The sequence below is a fragment of the Lichenostomus cassidix genome, unplaced genomic scaffold (assembly GCF_008360975.1).
Source record: "Lichenostomus cassidix isolate B80296 unplaced genomic scaffold, HeHo_3.0 HiC_scaffold_707, whole genome shotgun sequence".
Taxonomy (NCBI): Eukaryota; Metazoa; Chordata; class Aves; order Passeriformes; family Meliphagidae; genus Lichenostomus; species Lichenostomus cassidix.
In genome coordinates this window covers 40414-53844 of record NW_028147326.1, presented here as the reverse complement: position 1 = coordinate 53844, position 13431 = coordinate 40414, and the positions used below count along the sequence as shown (strand labels likewise).

Sequence of the window (13431 nt, the reverse complement as noted above, 5' to 3'; positions counted from 1 at the left end):
GGGAATTTGGGATTTTGGGGATTCAGGAATTCGGCAGGGAAAAGCGTGGGGTTGGGGCAGGGAAAGGCTCTTCTTTCCCACACATCCCCACAGAGCTCCAGGATCTTTGGGACAACATTCCCAGGGATGCACAGAGTGGGATTTTGGGATGTCTGTGCAGGGCCAGGAGCTGGACCCATGATCCTGGTGGATTTTGGGATGCCTGTGCAGGATCCATGATCCTGGTGGATTTTGGGATGTCTGTGCAGGATCCATGATCCTGGTGGATCCTTCCCACTCAGGATATTCCAGGCTCTTGGCAGGGATGTTCTCCCCTCTGTGCCCCACAGGGTATTTCCTCCCAATCCCTGCTCTGGGCAGGAGGATTTTTAGGATTTCAGGATTTCAGACAAACCCCAGGATGTCCCACTGCTCTCCAGGGATCTCAGGTGTGACAACCAGGAAATCCTTCCTCGAGGTGCAGGGCAGCTCCTCCTCTTTCCAAGTAAAGAATCCTGGAATTGTTAAGGCTGGAAAAGACCTCGAAGGCCATCAAGTCCCAGTGCCAAGGCCACCACCAAACTGTGTCCCCAAGTGCCACATCCCCACATTTTAACCCCTCCAGGGATGGTGATTTCACCACTGAGCAGATCCTTCCACTGACTGACATTTCCCATGAGGAATTTTGCCCTCAAATCAAATCCCTAAATCCTAAAATCCCCCCCAAAAATCCCTAAAATCCAATCCCTGTCCTAAAATCTCTAAACCTCTCCTGGCACAACCCGAGGCTGGTAGAAAGGATCTCCCCCTGCACTCACTCAGACTGGAGCAGTTAAGAGCTGGCTCAGGATGGGAAGAGATCCATTTTGTCCAATTTCTGTGCATTTTGGACCAGAAATCCCTGCTGATTCTGCTGTCCCAGGCAGCTCCTGGTGCTCCCAGATCAGCTCTTCTCCCCTGAGCAAACTGTTTTATTTTATCATCAACAGCTCAGCAGCTATTTTTCTCCAGGCTGGAGTTAAGCACTATTTTAACCACCTCTCCAGCATGAAAAGATCCCAGTTTGGTGGCAATTCAGCTCGAGGTTTTTATATTTAATTTCCTCACCCAGCGAGAGGCTGCCCTTGATTTCCTTTCCCTGCTGTCTCACCAAAATATCCTGAAAATTCTCCATTCAGCCACCCTGATTACATCCCCCACTTTGCATCAAAGGCAGAAAATTATCAGCCACTCCAAATAAAGCAGCAGCTGCTGGGGTTTAACTCCTAAATGTCACTTCCAGCACGGCTGATGCATCCCAGAAGGACAGGGGAGTGCAAATTCCTGCAGGAATCCCTTTGGGTTTCCAGGGAAGGGATGAGTTCTGAGAGCAGGGGGAGAAAGGATTTGAAAAAAAAAATTTTAAGACTTTAAAAATAAAAAAAAAATCCAGGTTGTAGGTGAGAGTTGAGCCCTGCAAAAAAATCCATGGGAGATCTCCAGGGATCAGAGCAAACCTCAGCCTGGAAAATCTGAGTTTTCTTCAAGCATTGTGGTTTTAGAGGGAAATTTGGTTTTTGATACACCATTTAAATTGATTTTCTTCAGGCAGACAAAGACAGGACCAGGCTCCCAGACTTTGCTGCTTAATTACAGTTAGAACAAGAAGCTGGGTAAAAAACTGTTCCCAAGTTCAGTTTTAGGAATTGCCTGGTACAAAATCAAGGGTTTCATCAGAATTGAATTCCTTTTCTCCATGGGCACAGCAAGGTGGTTTAGGCAAAGGGGCTGAGGCTTTGTGAGCCTTGAAAAAGCAGGTTTGAGATGCAGAGAGATAAAAAAGTGGGAAGATAAGGAAAAGCAGGAAATGTGGAGGAAAAGATAAGGAAAAGATAGCAGGAAAAAAGCAGGAAAGATAAGGAAAAGTCCAAAATGACACCAAAAAATGAAAGCTGTGCCACCCAGAAAGCAGCAGAGGCTGCTCAGGAAAAACAGACAAATCATTAAAAATAGTGATGTCCAATAATGGGCTTTTTTACAGACTTGGATAAGATTTTACAGACTTACAGCCCAGGACCATCCCTGGATTGCAGCACAGCTGGAATTGCAGCAGCTGGAGCAGGAAAAAGGCCCAGGAGGCCCCAGAGCCCCTCGGGTTCCTCCCCTCCCCTCGGGCACACACAGGCAGAGAACAGCGAGGATTTTCTCCCGTTTACTTCCAGAGGAAAGGAATACAGAGCTTCGAGTCATTGTACATCATTCCATGGACAGCCTGGGTGAAGTGGGAGCTGCATCCAGCCCTTCCCTGGCAGGAGCCGAGTGACAGAGGGGACACAGCCCCTGGGGACAGCCACAGCCCCTGGGGACACCTCCAGCTCCACCCCTGGGGCTGCAGCTCGGTGGGCAATAAATAATGACCAGGAGGGGAAATTCCAGCCCTAATTCCCACTGCTCCAAGCTGCCAGCTGTGGGAATGGAGCTTGGAACAGGCAGTGTGGAAGTGCAGCTGGGAATACATTCTGAGTGGAGCTGGGAATATATTCTGAGTGGAGCTGGGAATATATTCTGAGTGGAGTTCAGAATATATTCTCAGTAGTGTTGGAATATATTCCTAGTGGAGTTGGGAATATACTCTGAGTGGAGCTGGAATACATTCCGAATGGTGCTGGGAATACATTCCTAGTATAACTGGAATATATTCTGATTAGTGTTGGAATATATTCTGAGTAGAGCTGGGAATACATTCCAAATGGTGTTGGGAATACACTCCTAGTGGAGCTGGGAATATATTCCTAGTGGAGCTGGGAATACCTTCTGAGTGGAGCTGGAATACATTCCTAGTGGAGCTGGGAATATATTCCAAATGCTGTTGGGAATACATTCTGAGTGGAGCTGGAATATATTCTGAGTAGTGTTGGAATACATTCCCAGTGGAGCTAGGAACACATTCCAAATGGTGCTGGGAATATATTCCCAGTGGAGCTAGGAATATCTTCCCAGTGGAGCTGGAATACATTCCAAGTGGAGCTGGGAATATATTCCAAATGGTGCTGGGAACACATTCCGAGTGGAACTGGAATACATTATTAGTGGAGCTGGAATACATTCTGAATGGTGCTGGAAATATATTCCTAGTGGAGCTAGGAATACATTCCTAGTGGAGCTGGGAATATATTCCAAATAGTGCTGGGAATACTTTCTGAAAGGAGCTGGGAATACATTCCTAGTGGAGCTGGAATATACCCCAAGTAGTGTTGGAATACATTCTGAGTGGAGCTGGGAATACATTCCGAATGGTGCTGGGAATACATCCCTAGAGGAGCTGGAATCCATTCCCAGCCAGGGAGAGGGGCAGAGGGTTGCTAATTCACCCACAGGCAGCCAGGCACTGCCCTGCCTCACTCACAAAGCCCAGGGAAGGTCACATTCCCACCCTGAAAGCTCAGTTTTCCAGGGATCAGGCTTCCCGCGCTTCCATGTGCACAGGAGGGGCAAAAAAGTGACCTGCAAAAGGTGAGGGCTGGGCAGGAGCAGCCTCTGGGGCAGCTGCAGGAGCTGTGCTCAGGGCTTTGTGCACCAAAAACACCCCCAGGGTTTGGTTTGGCAACGCTGGGAACACAACACCTCGAGGGATTGCAGTGCTCAGACTGAAGGCAGAGCCGAGGCTGCTGGGTGGAGCTGGAAATTGGGAATTCCTTCTCTCCCCACCCCAAATCCCTCGCTGGCAGCTCAGAGCCATCACCCTGCAGCTCCCCAGGAGGACACAAAAACAGCCAGCAGCTCCAATTTCCAAGAGGCAGCAGCAAAAAGCCAGATGGCAGAGCCCAGCCTCGCTCACAAGAGCCCAAAACTCCCCCAGGGGAATCTTTTGCAGGTCTCCCTTTTAAGGCCTTAATAGAGAGAGGGAATTCTTTTGTCTTGTGCTTTGCCATTGCTGCACCAAAATCTCCTAAAACTGAGCAGCTGCAGTGCCTGGCTGCCAGTGCAGGACACACACAGGGAGAAACACAACTACCACCAGGTGCTCAAGCTCGTTGCAGGGCGAGAATTGGATGTGCCAAAGTGTTCTAAACAACCACAAAAAATAAAAAAAAAAATCAGATTCTGCCGTGAATCGGATTCTCAGCATCAGCCACAGCGAAAAGGAAATCAAAATCAAACCCAAAACTGAGCACTGCTATGGACACAGGAGAGTTTTTCTTCGCTGGAATTGTATTCCCAGGAGGGAAGGCTGGGTGTGGCAGTGACTTGGGGTCACCAGTAGGATGGAGATCGGTGCAGATGTTGGCACAGAGATGACAAACACACCAGCTTGGGGTCACTTCCAGAGCGGATTGTCACGGCAGGAGATCCTGCTGCTGAGCAAAGAGAGATCCAGAAGGACAGGGAGGTGTTTCCCCTCTCCTTGGAAGTTCTGGTCATGAGTTAAGGAACATTAAGACAACTTCCCAGCAACAGGATTCTGTTGGCTCCTCAGAGGTTCAGTCCCAGAGCTGTTTTGGGTTCGGAAGAAGCAGAGGGAGTCTGTTGTGCCAAATCTGGGAAGAATTGCAAGGGGAAAGAGATCAGAACTCATCAAACACATCCACAACCACCCAGGAAATCCCAGAGTGCCTCAGTGCTTCACTGCTCAGCTCCATCCCTTTGGAATCACACATTCCATCCCCCTGGGAACACATGTTCTGTGTTTTATGGGAAATGCTCTGGAAATTGAGGTTATCAGCTCAGAGGAAAACTACACAGCCAGTCCTGTGGAATTGCTCATGAGCAGATTCCTGGAAGGGAAATGGAAGTTGTCCAAAACAGGTGCAGGGAAAGCTCAGTTCAAACCCATAAATTCTGGTCACTCACTGTTACCAAATCATAGGATATCCTGAGTTGGAAGAGACCCAAAAAGGTCATTAACAAATCATAAAACATGATTTCTTTATTCTTATTATTTATTTACTTATCAGTAAATAAATAATTTTAAGCACGCCTGTCCCACATCAGACAGTCAGCATTCCAGGCTGGAGAAGATGCTGAACAAATCCTGTCAGATTTATCCTTTCCAACACTGCCTGGCTTTGTAAAACCACCTCAGATGTTAAAAGAGCCATCAGAGCTCCCTCACAGAGCCTTCAGCCTTCCCTCCACCCCCTGGCAGAGGATCCAGGCAGAATTCCCAGCAGGGAGGATTCTCAGGATTGGGATTTAGCTCTGCTGAACCCTTTGGCTGTGCAGGGCTGTCCCAAATCCCAGAGCAGTTCCCTCAGGATTGGGATTTAGCTCTGCTGAACCCTTTGGCTATGCAGGGCTGTCCCAAATCCCAGATCCCATAGCCCAGTGCAGTTCTCTCAGGACTGGGATTTGGCTCTGCTGAACCCCTTGGCTATGCAGGGCTGTCCCACATCCCAAATCCCAAATGCCAAATCCCAAATTCCAGATCCCAGAGCAGTTCCCTCAGGATTGGGATTTGGCTCTGCTGAACCCCTTGGCTATGCAGGGCTGTCCCAGATCTCAAATCCCAGATCCCAGATCCTAAATCCCAAATTCCAGGGCAGTTCTCTCAGGATTGCGATTTGGCTCTGCTGAACCCCTTGGCTGTGCAGGGCTATCCCAGATCCCAAATCCCAGATCCCAAATCCCAGATCCCAAATCCCAAATCCCAGATCCCAGGGCAGTTTCCTCAGGATTGGGATTTGGCTCTGCTGAACCCCTTGGCTGTGCAGGGCTATCCCAAATCCCAAATCCCAGATCCCAAATCCCAGATCCCAAATCCCAGATCCAAATCCCAGATCCCAAATCCCAGATCCCAAATCCCAGATCCCAGATCCCAAATCCCAGATCCAAATCCCAAATCCCAGATCCCAGATCCAAATGTCAGATCCCAAATCCCAAATCCCAAATCCCAAATCCCAGATCCCAGGGCAGTTCCCACCTCCATCAGCCACAGAGAGCTTCTCCAGCTCAGCCTCCAGCTCGGCATCAGAGAAGGGAGGGCTCAGCACCTTCTGGGGAGCAGCAGGAAGATCCACAGCATCCTTGCTCGAGTCCTGCAGCAGGCTGTCCAGCTCCTTCTCCAGCTCCTCAGTGTCCATCTCTGTGATTGAACAAAACATTGCAGTTCTGACAATAATTCAGTGGCATTTTCACAGCACAGGCTGAAATCTAAATCAAACAAAGCTGTTATTCCTCCCTATCCATTGTAACTCAGGAGGAATTTCCTGTATTTCTTTTAAAGGACTGGAAATTCAGTCCTGATCTCAGGGAAAAGGATTTTTTTTTCTTGCAGAAAAATGTTTGCACCGAGGCCAAGAAGCTCTGGCACCTTTCAGCAGAGGCAAACAAGCTGCAGCAACAGCCAGGCCAGAGGAAAAAGCTCATCACTTAAAAAAAAAAAACAAAAAAACAAAGCAGCAGCCACTCTAAAAATAGATTTCAATCAACATTACGCAGCTTTGAACTGAAATTCAGCCCCAAACGGGGACTGCAAGGATTTGCAGAGGAATAAATGTCAGAGGAGAGAACTCCTTGAAGTTCAAGGCACCAAGTTTGGGTTTTTCAGGAAGAGTTTATTCTCCCAGGAATCTGCCAGGTGTGGGGAAGGGAGGGAGGAGGGAAGGGATGAGGAAAGGATAAAAAATTCCAAGATATACCCAGACCGTTGATCCCCACTCCAGCCAGAGTCTGGGCAACTTCATCTTGAGTGTCACAAAGCTGAGGGGAAATAAACACAATTAAACAAAGAATAGAAACTAATCTTACCATATCAAAACAAGAAATAACAAAAAAAGAGTTCCAAAGTTGATCTGAAGGCAGCAGGAATCAGTGGGAAATTCATTTCCACCGTGATTTTCACAAAGAATGAGAAGATTATTTTAATAATATTCTACAAGACCAAGTGTGGCACATTTGAGGACCAAACCCTCAACCAGAATTTCCCAGTGGAAATAAAAATATCCTTCACATATTTTAGTTTTTTCACATAAATAATGAGTTGATATCACAGCTTAGGCTAGGAAATCAGGAAGCTGCAGACCAACAGATCTCAGCTACGACATTTTGCAGCCCCTCAGCTCGAGAGCTGGAGTCACAGCTTGAGCTGATGGTGCTAAAAAAATTAATCCTTTGCTTGGAAATTTTTCCTTGAAAATTTTTCACGCCAGCTCCTGCAGCCAGACTGCTCTCTTCACTCCAATTCCTGCAGAATTCACTCCTCTCCCTCTCTGAAATGCAGATTATGGGGCAGGGAGATTTAATACACTTTATGTTTTATGCCCTGAGTTGTATCCCAGCTTAGAAAGGTTTGACTTGAATTTCTTTTGAAGAAATTCACACTTCCTAGGAAAGCTGGGTGTTTGGCCAATATTTGCTGACCCAAATTTAAAAAACCCATGAAATGCACAAATTGAATGTAAATTAAAACACATAAAAGCAAAACCAGAAGGCATAAAAGTCCTCCTCTTGCTGATATTTTAACTCAAAATTAAGTCAGTTTACTGACTCTATAAAAGGAAAGAAACTAAATAATTAAAACAAATCAAAGAATTAATAAATTTTAAATATCTGGGCAGGTTTCTTGGGAATATCCACACCCCACTGGCTGTTTTTTCAGCTGTTCCAGTACCTCCTGGATCTGATCCACCAGGTTCTCTGCCCTCTCCACAGTCACATCCTTCATGGAGAGCTTCAGAGCTCCCACTCCAGCCTGGTAGGCATTGAACACCTTGAAAGGAAAAATAAAAGAGAGAAATATGCTCAATGCTCATGAAGAACAGCAGGAGTTTTTCTCCCAGTGGAAACTGATGGCTTGAGGGGTCTACCTAAAACAGGCTGACAAAGTTAGGAGAATAAAAAGTTAAATTTATTGAAAGCCTTCAGGTGTATTCAGGGCACTCACAGCTCACCCAGGGCTGCACCCAAAATGGACAACAAATCACGAGTTTTTCATAATTTATAAGTTTTTTATAAGGTCACAAGTTTTTAATACTTTATAAATCCTGTCTATTTGCATATTGAGGTTTAATCCTCCAATTACAGCTCCAGCTAATGAAGTCAATCACTCCAAGTTTGCTCCCTCAATTAATTCACTGCTGTTTACTTATTCTGGGGCTCTGAGACAGTGAGGTGTCCTTGAGTTTTGGGCTTAGAGAGGAATTGTTTTGTCTAAAAATGAGAGAAATTAGCTCAGTTAAACACTAAAATTACAGACACGAGTAAAATAAGGAAGATCCTAAGGCATGAGAACAGCAGGAAACGGAGGCAGGTTTACCCAGAGGGACATTCCAAGGGTAAAATCCCACCCTGGAAGGACTGAGAGGGAAGAGAGGGGCTGAGGAAGGAGGATTTTGGTACCATCTGGTCGGTCTGGGAGGCGTAGATGCGATCCAGGATTCCCTGCACTGCATCCAGCTTGGAGTGCAGCTCCTCGATGCGCCGCTCCGTCCTCCGCTTGGACTTGAGGCACCTCAGGGCCTGAAAAAAAGGACAAAGAGCACTCAGAGAGACATCAGCTCAGCTTCACACCCACATCTGCAAAATCTCCCTGTCCCTAGGCTCATCCCCACTGTGGTGAGTCTAGTAATTCTTAGTGGCACTGCAAGAAAACCAGGATGAAACTGAAAAAATGAGGAATGGCCAAGTGTCTTCATTAATTCGTGGGGTTCATCCAGGTATTCCTGCAGAAAAATCCTGGATGTCTGCTTTGGAAAGTCAGTTGGTATCTGATATTCACAAATATTCACAAATATTCACATTCCTGGTTGTGGAAGCTTCCTTCAAAAAATAAAAGCAATAATTGTGGAATTTCATGAGGATTAAAAACAGGTATTTGTCGCCTGTTGCATTATGCTGGAAGTAGGAAAAAGCAGAGGAAGGTTGTGAAATGTGGATTTGTGTTTGTGTAAAGTTTGTTCAGAAATTATCATGTCAAAGGAAAAAAATTTAACTGCCAAATAAAAAAAATTATAAATAAAAAAAAGGGGCAGGAGCTGCAGTTTGATGATTTTGACTGGGTGCCTTCCAACTCAGGCTATTCTAGGATTGGAAGTGTCATAAAAAAAAAAACCCAAACAACCAGGAATCCCTGAGGCACACACAGAACAAGTGGTTTCAAGAGTTTATTTCCATTTCCCTTCATCAGCTCACTCTGGAAAAACAAATCCTTATCTTCACCTCAAGGAGAGCTTTGGCTTCACCACCCCTGAGAATGTTTAACCCTGGGCATTATCTGCAGCTCTGGAGCAGCTCCAGGACATTTCCCTGCTGCTTCCACTCACCAACTGCTTTTTCCCAGCTTTACAAGCACTCCTGGCATCCTCTTTACACCTGGAAGACAGAAAAAGGGGATTTATTCCTCAGCCAGCAGTGTATTTTATAAATGTTACACTTCATTTCACAAACCACAACCACCCTCTCCCTTGCCCTGATGGGACCACAACGCTGAATTTTGGACACAACCACCCTGAAACCACTGCTGATTCCCACAAGTCCTTGAGAGCATTCCAAACATTCCTCACACCCATTCCCTGCACCTTGTTTTTATGGAAACAGGCAACAAAGGCTGGGAAAGCTGCCCCAGCACAAGGCTCTGACTATTTTATTTACGAACAGGAAAAGAATAACAGACGAAAGCAGCTCCTAAGTGTGTCACCAAGCTCTACCTCCCACAGATGTTGTTCCCACCACCCTTCCCCAAATTACTTCTCTGCATCCTGGGAAAGGGACTCCACCTTCTGTGACAGCAGCTGCTCGCTCTGCATCAGCTGATAAACCCCAATGTCCACGTCGTTCATCGGGGACACCTTGGCGTGGAGACCTCGGGCAAACTTCACGATCTAAAATTAGAGGAGCACAGGCTGGAGTCACTTCCAAAAAAATCTAGAGCTGCACTGGGAATACTTTCACTAGGAAGGAAGGAAGGAAGGGAAAGATGTTTTTACGCTCCCAGTTGAGGATGTCGCAGTCACCACAGTGTTTGATGTTGAATCAGGCATGATTGAGGGTTTGCAGTGTGGGAACAAAAAGCCTTAATGGAAATCCTGGAAGATTTAAAGCTGTTCCTGGGCTCTGGAAGTGGATGGGAATGTCACTACTTCCAAGGATTTCAGAGCACCACAGGGAGCATGGAATCTCAGAGCTGAGAGTGGCTGCACCTCTCTGCAGGTGCTGAGAGACAGAAAAACCTTCCACACAAAGTGGAATTCCACAAACAAAATTTCAGTGTGTGCTGCTGGGAACAGCCAGGCAGCTGCAGGACCTGCCGAGTTTTTAGCTCCAAATTAAACAGGAATTATTACAAACATTCAAAGAACCTGCCATGCAGCAATGAGGATTTCTTACCACCCCACAACCAGGTGAAAAGGTGGAATTTACCTTTCCAAAAACCACCCATTTTATCCAATCCAATTTTCTCTCCGGGCAGACGGAACGCAAGACAGGGATGATACCACCCAAAAGCAGTCACCTTGACCCTGTACCTTCTCTCCATTCTGCTCCAGGATGGTGACCCTCTTCTCCTTCTGCAGCTGCAGCAGCAGCAGGTAGAATGTCCTTTCATCAGGGCAGAGCCCGGCGCAGAGGGAGCGCAGCTCGGACAGAGCGACCACGGGGTGGGAAGAGAGGGCAGAGTTCTGGTAGAGGCGATAAACTTCCTCTGCTTTCTCCTGCGAGGAGTCCAGGCATGCTGTCAGCCCACACAGCATTCCTGCTCTTCCCAAACCCACCCACAGATCCTTCCTCCCAAGCTTGGACATTTCCTATTTTGTTCCGGAGTGAGTTTCAGGTTGAGCTGTGGGGGACTTTAAAAATAGTTACCCATGAAAAGCAGAACTCCACTATTGATGTTCCCTGAAATGCTGAGGAACAGCACAGGAACCACACAGGCAATAAATTGGCTTCCCCTGCACTTCCTGAAAATCCCTCCTCAGGTCTGAACCAAATAAAAATCCCTGCCTTTAAAGATTTCCTGCATTTCTGCTGGATACAGACACCACAGCACGTTTTGGGGTTGGTTTTGCACAGTCACAGAGGAGCACAGAGAGAAAAGGGCTGGGAAAGGATCCCAGGAAGGCTTTAATTCCATGGGAAAGCTCATGCTGCAAGTGAAAGCAGCTCGAATAACACCCAGGAAGTTGGGCTGGTGGGACATTGGATTGCCAGTCCCCTGCTCCTCCCAAAATAGAGCAATCCCAGCCTGGATTGCTCTATTGCTGGATGCTCCAGCCCTTGGAGCATCAACATTATTTTCAAGGAACATCTGTAGATCTAAATCACTCCTCATTCCCCAAATTACTCCACCCATCTCCCTCCAGGCATTTAAACACCTCAGCAGCACCAATCTGCTCAATCCTGACATTTCCTTCCCAGCACATAAACCGACTCCTGGTTTTCCTGGAAAAGCAGAATCTCAGGAAATCTCTCAACACTCACCTGCAGCAGCTCCACGTAGATCAGAACCTCCTCCTCCTCGGGGATTTTGCTGTCCCCCAGCACGCTGGACAGGGTCCACTTGAGGGGCTTCAGGATGAAAACTCCCACACCCCAGGAGATCCAGCTGCTGTCTACACTGGCCATGAAGTCTGACTCCCTCTGCAGCTTCCCACGTCTGGGGAAAAGATATTCACGTGGAACTGAATACAGTCAGGCTAAACCTTGGATGTCCTGCACATCCTCAATTCCTGTGGTGTTTTCTGTCACCAGATCCAGCTAAAGTTTGGGATCTTATTGCTGGAAGCACACAGAGGTTTCCACTCCTCCCCTGCTTCCTCTGGATCCCCTTTGTTTATTGTTTTTCCCATTTTGCAAGTTTCTCACTGTTTTCTGACTCGAAACTGATGAGGCACCAAATGAGGAATTAACAAGCAGTGCCAGTTTTAGGATCAATCAGCCATTTCAGGATAGTTCTGGTTTTACATTCAATTTCAACACCAGCTTCTCAGATCTGCTGGTTTTCATTTTCAGGTCACCCGACAGAGCTCCTGCTGTTTTGATCCTCCTCGAGGTTCCAGCCCCGGGCTCCAATTTCATAACACAAAACCTCTGCTTGCCAACACCTGCTCAACACATCCCCGGTGTCCCTGGCGACTGGGACAGCACACCATTCCAGAGAACATCACCTCATTTAACATAAATATTCCCGTGGGATCTCCTGCACGACCCACTGCCCTCTGACTGCCTGTCCCACACCTCTGACTGCCTGTCCAGCTTTACCTCCCACAGGTCTCCCCAATTCCACACATAACATCACCCGGAATTCACAGCATCTCAGAATGATTTGGGTGAGAAAGGATCTTAAATCCCATTTCATTCCATGGACACCTTCCAGTACCCCAGGCTGCTCCAAACCCCATCCAAAGATGGGGACATTCGGCCGTGCACATTCCCAAGGCTGTGGCAGCCACAGGCTCTCTGGGCACGCCGTGCCAGGGCTGACAGTGCAGTATTGCCCCTCCAGGCTGGCCCGGCACGGATCCATCCCCACCGGCATCCCCTCACACCTCCCCTCATCCCCCCGAGGCCTCCCCGCCGCGCTGTACCTGAGCAGCTCCCTGAGCACGGTGCCCAGCCCCAGCGGCACGCTGCCCCGCCGCTCGAAGCCGTTCTGCAGCTCCCTCAGGCAGGTCCGCACCGCGCCCCGCCGCCGCCCGCGGGCCAGCACCAGCCCGACCCAGAAGGCCATCTTGCTGTCCCACTCGGTGCTGTTCACCTCGCGGCTCTGCTTGAAGGCCGAGAACAGGAAGGCCATGCGCTCGTCGTCCGTCTCCCACTCCGGGGGCAGGTCCCCGGCCGGGGCCGGCCCAGGGGGGGCCTCCCCCGGGCTGCACATCTACGCGAGCCCCCGGCTCGGCCGCGGCCTCCGCCCGGCCCGGCCGCCCGCCCGCCGTCGGGGAGGTGCGCAGGGCGCATGCGCGGTGCCGCCCCCGCGCCCCCCCCTGCCCGCGGCACTTGGTGCGGGCCGCGCTGTGCTCCCCCCCCGGAGCCCGCGGTGGTACGGCCCGGAGGGGCTCAGCTCCTCCCAATCGCCCCGCGGGATCCCGGTGACGTCATGCGTGATGTGTGGGTGACGTCATGCATGATGTGTGGGTGACGTCATGCGTGATGTGTGGGTGACGTCATGCGTGACGGCTGATTGATGGCATGTGTGATGTCATAGCGGGTGGGGAGAGGGCGGAGCTTGGACTGTTTGTTAAAATAATAATGATTATATATGCATATAGTTCCTATATATGTCATATAGAGAATATATGCTATATGTTATTAATTTTCATCATATATAATTATATATCATATATATTATATATTATATTATGATTATATTTATTGTTATTCAAGTATAGTATTATAATATTTATTATTGTGTATTTATTAATAATATAATATATATTATTATCTATATTATAATATTATAATATTATGATATTATAATATTTATTATTATATTATTATATTATTGTATATTATAATTACTATTATATTATATATGGTATATTA

General features: G+C 47.8%; 1 protein-coding gene and 1 long non-coding RNA gene across 2 annotated transcripts; one reads left to right on the top strand and one right to left on the bottom strand.

The window, feature by feature from the left end:
• The first annotated feature begins 2138 nt into the window (after positions 1 to 2138).
• On the top strand, positions 2139 to 3919 carry LOC146423405 (uncharacterized). Its single transcript, XR_014847552.1, has 3 exons — positions 2139 to 2527; positions 2732 to 2871; positions 3099 to 3919. It is a non-coding gene; the product is annotated as an uncharacterized LOC146423405 (long non-coding RNA).
• A 207-nt stretch (positions 3920 to 4126) lies between these two features.
• On the bottom strand, positions 4127 to 12850 carry LOC146423404 (charged multivesicular body protein 7). Its single transcript, XM_085044786.1, has 10 exons — positions 12477 to 12850; positions 11371 to 11545; positions 10419 to 10604; positions 9643 to 9776; positions 9219 to 9267; positions 8296 to 8415; positions 7568 to 7666; positions 6597 to 6657; positions 5879 to 6040; positions 4127 to 4496 (listed from the first exon to the last, which is right to left on the bottom strand). Exons 1-10 carry the CDS (start codon positions 12764 to 12766, stop codon positions 4432 to 4434), a joined length of 1341 nt encoding a protein of 446 aa, XP_084900912.1. The 5' UTR covers positions 12767 to 12850; the 3' UTR covers positions 4127 to 4431.
• Between the last annotated feature and the right edge of the window lie 581 nt (positions 12851 to 13431).